A 9621-nucleotide genomic window follows, 5' to 3' on the forward strand; every position below is an offset into this window, starting at 1 on the left:
AAGAAATAAGCAACAGCAGATTCAAAGAATCATGAAACGCAGGAAGTAAAGGGTGAGAAATAATTATGGTGCAAATTTAATTAAGAAAAAATAGTGACTAAGATAGTTTTAACCAAAGTGATGGGTGGAGAGTCCCAGGTTTTCCTAATATAGCTAACAGTTATAACGAGAGGAAAAGTCCCAAGCTCTGCTTCGGCTTAGGGAATGGGAAGAGTTGTATTAGGCTTTAGGATTTGCTGAAGATTGAATTATTTTCTCAAAAAACGGGCATATGGATATGTCTGTTTAATTGCATTCTGTAATGGACATGTACAAGATGAATATGGTCAGTATTCACTAAAAAGACTGAATTGTGAAATTGTCTCTAGGTCCCATTCTTGCCGCTTTTGCCATCTTTTAGTATCCTGGTCAATGTTTACTTGATGGTGCAATTAAGTGGAGAGACCTGGGCTCGCTTTAGCATCTGGATGGCTCTTGGTGAGTGTTTCTGGCTGCAGGTATCACAAAATAAACATTTAAGCAGCACTGTAAGGGCAGCTTCACATACTTGTAGCCTGTATGTGCCTCTGGTTTATCCCTGTCTATTTACCTGAGATGGGAAAGAAAAATGCTGCGTGCTGAATCTACTGTACGGTGACAAATGCTGGCATCTTCACTTACCCATATGATTCAGTAGTTGTATGGTAGCCACAGTGGTCCACACCAATGTGTGTAGTTGCTCTAAGTGAAGAAGAAGCTGATTTTATCATTCGTGCCAAAGCCGCATATAGAAAATGGAGAGGAAAATGAGCCACAGGAATGTATTTTTAATGTATTAATTATATAACTATCGCTTTCCCCCCTTCCATTATGGACCTCAAAATTCATTAGTCAGGAAACTTCCCATTCAGGCATTGGCCAGGACCAGACCTTCTCAGCTGCTTTCCAACCATATGCTGGTTTCACCGATGTACTCGAGAAAGGCTTCTGTGCCTTTAGCTAAGGCCTGCCTTGCATGTATGAAGGAAAAACATATTTTAATATATTTCCACATGGCAAGGAGCCCTACCTAATGGCTGATGCACTGTGAAATACACATTGCCTTATACATGTTACAAAAGGCGGTAGGGAATAGAAACTCCATCATTTCCATTCTGTCACTGTTTGTAATGTGTAGTGTGGCCCATACCTTATTTCAAATCCTTCTTTGCTTCAAGTTCACTGTCAGCCATTTTGGGTTAAAACTTACTGAGAGTTTGTGTGTCAATCCTTCAGCTGAGAGCCATTATAGTGGTTGGTGTTGGGTTATGGCTGGGAAGTTCTGTGCTGCCTTGAATCTTACTGGAAACCCATGGACAAGTTATTCTCTCTTTTGGCCAAACCTGTCTCAGGGGATTGTTGTGAGAATAAAGTGGATGAAGGGAGAATCATCCTGATCTCCTTGGATAACTGTGTGATTGAGATCTGGTCTGTTAATCCTGGACACAGTTGATACAGAAATATTGTGTGATTTTTTACAGGCTTGGAAAAAACTTTTTTTTTTCTTTTTGAAAGGTTTCCTTATTTACTTTGCTTATGGTATACGACATAGTACAGAAGGCCGCCCTCGGGAAGACGATGATGAAGACAGTCTGGAAGACCATCTTGGGGATGATGACAGCTGCCTGGAAAAAAGTGCAGCTCCAGAAAAGAACCCTCTGAGAGGGCCCAATGAGAACGAAAATTCAAGTGAAAGTGCTCACTTTATTACCAGTGAAAGGACAAGTGAATGCTAACGGCTGCCCACTGCTGCATCAATGTGTGTCTATTGAGCAATGAACTGTAAAAGAACTGAGTTGCTAAAAGAAATAGTCAAACACTAGCTGATGAAGAATTAACAATAACATACACTTTACAGAAATGTCTCCTAGAAAGCATGAATGGTGATCTAGACTCTGGTTGCTACATGAGATCTTATCCAGGGGTAATTTCCCTGTGGTGGGCGCTGTACTTCAGATAACAACTAGATGGTGATGGGAAGGGAAATGTTCAAGTTAGCTGATTTGACTCTTCTGTCATGCTAAACACTTCAGTGACTTTTTTTCTGAGCAGAGTCTGATATCTTGAATTGGCAATTGATTACAACCAACAACTAATTCCTTAGAAGAGCTTAAAGGTGGGCTGTCTGAAACATCTTGGTTTGTTTCTGGAGTCATGTGGTGGTGGTGTCTCATTAAATATGTATTAATAACCTGGTAATTAGACACAACTATTCCACATTAACAGTGGATACCTGAATTTTTTTAAAAAAATGCTCGTGGTAGTAGCTGAAGAATGCAAATCACATAAATGTGGTGTAGCTTTACAACACTGTGTGCTGCATGTTAAGAATGCCATGCATAATGCCATATTTGTGCAATGGCTTGGATCCACCAGAAATTTCTGTGGACAGAAGATATTCCTGGTAATAGAGCAGGATTTCCCTTACTTCTCCCTCCTGTTGCAACCCAAAATGCTGCTTCTGAGGAAAAGGGGACCTCTTCAGGAATAGCCATGGAAGTCTGTAACAGAAGGTGAGGACTGGCTCAAACAGTCCCAGTTTCTGTCCACAGGAATCCTCCATGAGATCCAACCCAGTTTTCTTTTGCAAATTATGTAAGCAATGGACATTATTATGAAAAATGGCAAAAGAACAGTATTTAAAAAAAATTAATAACTTGTGCCTGCTGATGTAAAATCGTTATTGAAATAATCTTCTGTCAGTGTTGTTCAATGTTCTTCTTGTGAGTGAAAATCAGCAGCCCAAGCGGTGGTCATTATTCATCTATGTAAATGGATTTTTTCTGGATGATGTGGCAAGTAGGGAAGTGCCCTGTGATATAGCTGAATGTGTGAACCTTCTCATGTGGGTTCCACAGGTACTTGACTGGAAAAAAACAAAACGTGACTCTAGCCAACCAATTATGATTATACATTTCTGCAGCTATGGAATATGAAATTTCCAAGCATGCAGTATTCTCTCCCTTGCAGCACCAGGTCCTTCAGTGTCTGATTTAGCATTTTTATATAAATCACAAAGAGTACTAATTTATTTTATGGGAAGATGGGTTTTATCTTAGTAAGAGACCAAGTAAATATAGAAGAGAGGAACCTTCTGATTTAAACTATCTGAAATATAAAAGGTGGTATTTTCAGGGATGAATAATCCTTAGTATGAAATAATATTTTACATATAAATGTTAGGTCATGGGCACCTTCATTAGGTGCAAAGGGGTCACTGGGTGGGATGAATATGGTTTTTTGTACATTGTCATCACTTGCCCAGTGAAGATGGCAGTGCGTATGATGTATTTCTGTGTCACCAACTGTGAAGTAGTAGTGAAAAAATGCTTTATGTGTAGTTTGCACATTGGCCTCTACATGAAGCAGTAAGTGAACATAAAACCGTGCAATCAGCTAAGCCAGAGATGTTCCAGAGCATCAATGTTCTCCTTCTTTGACTGATCAGGAAAAAGAGTGAAAGGAAAAGCTATGATGCTCTTTTTGGCAGGAGTGATACAGTTTATCTGCTACCTTCTGGTTTCTGAGTATTAGAATCATGTTGCTATAATTTTTCAAGCTTTCTGCTCTAATGGTGAGGGCTAGAAACATATATTTAAAAATTCAGTCCAAAGTTTCATATCAGTAGTGTAAAAAGAAAAAAAGGAAGAACGGGTTCTTTTCACATATAACTTCTAAAAGCACCCTAGCAATGGTTGCTTCCACCCAGTGGCGATTCTCTGCTGAAAAAGCAGAGGCATTCTTAGAGTAACATACTCTTCCATGCTCTCCTTACATCAGGCTCCCATGGTCACTACTCACACCGCACCACCAGCAGTCTTTTTCAGGCCTTTTTTTTTTAAAATGGGCAGTTGCTCAGTTGAAGCAAACAACGTTGCAATGATCTGTTGCTGTGACCTACTAACTCTTCTGAATTCCCAGCTTTCACTTTTAAAAAGTCAATAGTTTTTATAGATAGAGGCAGTAGTTCCTTGTAATGTTATCTTGCTTTTGTTAGCAATGGAACAGTTGTTGATATTTTTTAAAAAAGCCCCCCCCCCCCCAAGTCATCCAATAGAAATGAGGATGTCAACCCACAATTTGGGCCTAGAGTTCTGGAATTACATCAATCTTCAGATTATAGTTCCCTTGGGAGAAATGACAGTTTTGGAGAGTGAACTCTGTGGCATTACAGACTTGCTGGGCTCCCTCTCCTCTCCAGGCACTACCTACAAATCTCCAGGGATTTCCCAAACAAATTTTAGGGTGGGGGCATGGGTCCTGAGGCAAGGAAAATGCTATTGCATGGGCAGGACCTTCAAAATTATGCACTTTCCCATCCACACATCAAGAAAAAGTACTTTGACTTTGATAATAACTTTCATGCCAATTGTTAGGAACAATCATGTCAAAGCAGGAGAAAACCTGGAATGGGGGGGATGATGGCATATGGATGCATCAAAAGAAAAAATCCTGCTCCAGTTAGGATGCCAAAATGGAAACAAAATTCGCATCTTGGAAGCAACCAATGCTGAGCTTAATAACAGCACTAAATGACCAGTGCTTTTTAGTTTCAGGATGTACTAGACTTGCATTGTAATTTTGCTTTTTATACATAGGTTTGTAAATGGCTGAAAATGAACACTTATGGAAATACATAATGCATTTTTAATGAGCAATTTTTTAATTAAAAGAAGATTTTGGATTTATATCCTGCCCTATACTATGAGTCTCAAAGCGGTCACAATCTCCTCTACCTTCCCCCCACCCCACAACAAACACCCTGTGAGGTAGGTGGGGCTGAGAGTGCTTTTATAGCAGCTGCCCTTTCAAGGACATCTTCTATGAAAGCTATGGCTGACCCAAGGCCATCTCAGCAGGTGCAAGTGGAGGAGTGGGAAATCAAACCCGGTTCTCCCAGATAAGAGTCCATGCACTTATCCACTACACCAAACTGGCGTAAATGTTTTATAGGGGCGAAAGGATGCCCTGATTGCTGCCATTACTAAATGTAAATAGTTTTACATTGGTATCTCCATAATATTATGTTCTTCATTCTGTTTGCTGCACTGCAAATCTTTAAGACAAATAACGTAATGAGGAAAATAATAATTTTAATGTCAGTCACTAAACTTCTGTAGGCCCACCTGGATATAGAGTTTCCGGTGGGAAACTTTTGCCTCACATATGATTGAAAGTCCTTGTGGCATAACTGGGACAGTCTGGCCAAAGTGTCATTGGATTATAGTTACTTTTAAAAGTTCCATGATGGATGGCAAACCACTACAAAAATAATGGAAAACAAATGTAAGAATACCTAATTAATGTAGTGTGGTTGTGCAGTATTCATAAGAGATGGCTCCTGTAAGAGAGCTTTCTTTGGGAACTTTGTTACATTTTGAAATACTGTTGCTTAACATGACACATGTCCATTTGTGAATTTGGCAAAAGTCGGACATGGATCCAGATGTTGCAGGTTTTCTCCAAGGAGGAATAATTCTGTGTATTACTGTTCACACATTATTATGTTTCTTTGCATGCAGAGAGTACCCAGTTGGCTTGGTTGATCACATCCAATCCATTAATGGAAGCAGCTCCATGCTTTCAGGGGGATGTGTTCCTGACAAGCCGTGGCATATCAAGAGGCTCTGTATCCATGCTGGAGCTCTGCATATACAAGAAACCTCTGAATCTAGGCATATAATTAAATTACAGCTTTAGAAATGTGTACGTGTACCTGTGTCGCAGGGAAAAAATAACGTGAAATAAAACAGCCCTTATTCCTCAGATTCTGGAAGTTGTTTAATAAAAGTATCCAGCTATTTGAAGGATACTTTCAAAAGAAATTATGCTGGGAGGTAAATAAACAGTTTTAATTCCCAATTCTAATTCCTAGCGCTTATAGCAAAGTCTATAAATAATTTTTAAAACTTTTTTTTACTTTGTTGTGAAATTGGGGAAGGCGAAAGTGTATTATTGTGTAGTGTTTTTCATCATTGGCTCTTTATCCTGGCTTTAAAATATCATTAGTTTTTTATATATATAAAATAAGAGGAAAAATTAACTCTGCTGTGTTTTCTTGCTACACTTTCAGCATTTTATTTCATATATTTATTTTAGCAGGAAAGTTGTAGATTAGGATTACTTAGCTTTATATGAGACATGAAATAAATTCAGAAATGCTTAAGCATAGTTTTGATACACACTTAGTATCTGTGTATATATGTTCTGATACTTTTCCTTATAACAGTGAAAAATTCTGGTGGAAATGTGCATATTCTAGAAATTGTTAAAACACTGTAAGAGCTGGTGTACAGGCTTTCATATCTACATAAGTATTTAAGTATAATTATTTACTGGATCTTTTTCATGTATGAGGTAAATTTTTGTTCTTCTGGACAAACAAGAAACTTCAAAAATAAGATTCATAACAGGTTTCTTTAATCAAGCCCTTTGTTGTTTGATTCATATAAAGTGATTATTTTAATGATGCAGGATTTCTCATACATGCATAGAGCTTCTATCTGTATAATGGCTTCATGTTAGGATTTTGAAAAAAAGTAGCTTATTTCTTCATACAGGCATATTTGAAAGTCCATAGCCTGAAATTTAGCGGTGTTATAAAAGATGGTGGGGGTAATTCTTATGTCATTTTGTAACCAAAAAACCCCTAAGCATATAGGTTATTTACCTGCATACTTAATAGACTGCCTGTATCCCTCCAGAAATAACAAAGCCAGAGCTGCATCACCCATTACAAAAAGAAATGACCTTGATATACGTCTGGTGAGAGTCAGGGTATTGTAGTAGTTACAGTGTCACACTAGGGCCTGAATAATCCAGGTTCAAATTCCTACTCTGCCATGGATATTGAGTGACCTTAGGCCAGTCACACATACTCCGCTTAACCTACCTCTCAAGCAGTAGAAAAAGCAAGTAACAAAATTTGTGGCAGGGTATGAGCTTTCATGAGTCACTGCTCACTTCAGATTCAGTGCTGTATCTGAAGAAGTGAGCAGTGACTCACAAAAGCTCATAATCCTGCCACAAGTTTTGTTAGCCTTTAAGATGCTATTGGACTCTTGCTCTTTTCTACTGCTACAGACAGACTAACTACGCATCTTGATCTACCTCTCAAGGTTGTTGTAGGATTAACGTGAGGAGAGGAGAACGACGTAAGATGCTTTAAGACCCCACTAGGAAGAAAAGCTTGGCTGAAAGTGAAGTAAGCAAATGAATATGTGAACACACAAGGATCTTTAGATTCAGTAGGCTGAGGGTTTTTTTCCTATCTACTCATTCAATGATATTTCTGTATCCTTCTCTTCACCTGAAGAGTTCAGAGCAATGGTTCCTCCCCATACCCCATACAACTCTGAAGAATGATAATGACTTGGCTAGGGTGAGAAAGAGTGACTTTCTGGAGCCCACCCTCAGCCCCAAAATTGAGTAAGAAAATAATTTTTCCCCAGTAATGTAGTCAAAGGCAATTATTTTTTCTGACTACCAAAAGGCTTAAGCTAAAGCAATTGTGTTACTGTCTTATAGTTCAACATTAAAAACATGAATGCCCCAATATGTAAAGTAATTTGTGTAAATAAACTTGCTGCCTACGTCAACAACAGATCATAGGTGATACATTTTAGGTCCAAAGAGCCATTGGATGTTGTTCAAATAAAAGAAAACCCTTTTCAAACTGAATGGCCATTATGATCAATGTTTCTTTTTTTAATTTGATTTTTGTATGTGACCAATTCAAGTTTCATTCTTAGAATTGCCTTAAGGCAACTTTATCAAATAAGTATAAATTGAACGTGTGTTGTGTTTATGGAGGATAAACAATGGTCAACAAAAATGGACTCCCCATGCCCTTACTGCAGATAAAACACTCATATTACAACATTGGAAAGATAAATGTTCACCTGTGGTAAATTAATTGTTGAAGGTCTTAGAATTCTATCAGTATTTGAACATATGGTATATAAATGACAATTTTGTATGGTCTTATTTGGAAACCTTTTATAGAAACCTTCCTCCTTACATCAGTTCCCATCCTTGCAAGTTTTATAATCTTCCAAGTTGCATGATCCCAAGCATAGCCTTTTTTGGGTGGCCAAAGGGGACTCTTTCCTCCCTCTCTTTTTTTTTAACCAGTTGAAAAACTGGTTGAGCCTAATGCATTAGTAAAAGGTTGAACTAAAGTGGCCTACTTATGAGTAAGCTTGTTGCACACAGCTTGACCTGACAGGCCATGGATAGGATCAGTCAAAGCATTTCCTTCACTTCTGTCTTGAGCAAACTCCTAGGGAAATTTGCTGAGTCAGGGTTGAGAAACTCACAGATCGCTACACAAAAATACTTTTGAGTGTTCATTTTTTAAATCAAAAAGATCACTTACGTTTGCTGTATCACTGTGTATATTGTACATTGTATTCTATATTGTTGCTATGTAAATGTTATTTGCTGTTGTGCACATAAATGGGATAGATCCTTCAGCTTCGGTACAAGATGTTTCATAATCTGCTAGAGAAAAACCAGCATTTTATTAATGTAAAAACGTGTTTAGGTGCAAAGGAATAAAACTACGTCTTGGTGCTTTGGGTTTTTTCACTTTTACAAGAAAATGTTTGTAGTTTTTAGTTACTGTAGATTGGAGAAGAAGTTTGTATGCTGCTGTTCACTGTAAAAAGGCTGTTTAGGACAATCTTTTGTTCTTGTATTTTTTAAAATAAAGATTAAAATTGTAAATTCTGTATAGTTTTATTTTGCATTTTAAACACTGAAGAGGAAACATGTAAACCATAATGATGGGATATAATCTATTGGAAATTATTATAATTCCAAAATGTTATGATATTTTGACACAAACTTGTGTCATTTTGCTGACTTCAATAGTTTTGGGACCTTCAGCTAAGTTGAATCCTGTGAGTTTTCCCACTATTTCTTCATCAGAGGAGACTTCCTCCAGTGGATAGCTCTTTTCTGAGGGAAAGGCTTCCTCTGATAAAGAAAATTATTTGTTGGAGAGAAACTTGATTAATCAAATGATTGAACTTTGTGTTTCTTTTTAGCTAAGGCATAACAGGAATGTTAACAGATGTGCGTTATAGTCCCATACACTGTCAATAGTCTCCTACTGAGACTAAAACAAGGAATGGCATGCAACCAAGGGTGGTGGCTTGGAGATGTCAGTTCACCTAGAGAAAATGGCTGCTTTGGAAGGTGGACCTTATGACATTATACCCCACCCTCCAAGGGCTCCACCCCCAAAATCTCCATTATTTCCCAGCCTGGAGCTGGCAACTCTATGTGTACCCCATTTGTTGGCAAACATACTATGAACATGCTGTGAACTGGGCTTGATCATCATTCCATTTGAGGCATGTGCAGTAATTCATTTTGAGTGTACAATCACCATAGTCCATAAGCACAGGGGGAGCTATCCTGTGCTGTCCATTAATACATCAGGAGAGCCAGTTTGGTGTAGTGGTCAAGTGTGCTTCGGGGAGAATTGAGTTTGATTCCCTGCTCCAACACTTGAAGCTGCTAGAATGGCCTTGGGTCAGCCATAGCTCTCCTAGGAGTTGTCCTTAAAAGCAAAGCTGCTGTAGGAGCTCTCTCAGC

At 38.3% G+C, this 9621-nt stretch overlaps 1 protein-coding gene across 2 annotated transcripts in view; it reads left to right on the forward strand.

Annotated features, from left to right (window-relative positions):
- SLC7A2 (solute carrier family 7 member 2) overlaps window positions 1–8745 on the forward strand; it is a 31842-nt gene extending 23097 nt beyond the window's left edge. For both annotated transcript variants that reach the window (XM_060246413.1, XM_060246414.1), the window contains exons 11-12: window positions 369–477; window positions 1534–8745. In XM_060246413.1, the coding sequence (XP_060102396.1) occupies window positions 369–477; window positions 1534–1754 (330 nt within the window). In that variant the 3' untranslated portion in view covers window positions 1755–8745. The remainder of the gene's footprint in view (window positions 1–368; window positions 478–1533) is intronic.
- The last annotated feature ends 876 nt before the right edge of the window (window positions 8746–9621 follow it).

Source organism: Heteronotia binoei, chromosome 9 (genome assembly GCF_032191835.1).
Source record: "Heteronotia binoei isolate CCM8104 ecotype False Entrance Well chromosome 9, APGP_CSIRO_Hbin_v1, whole genome shotgun sequence".
NCBI classification, from domain to species: Eukaryota; Metazoa; Chordata; class Lepidosauria; order Squamata; family Gekkonidae; genus Heteronotia; species Heteronotia binoei.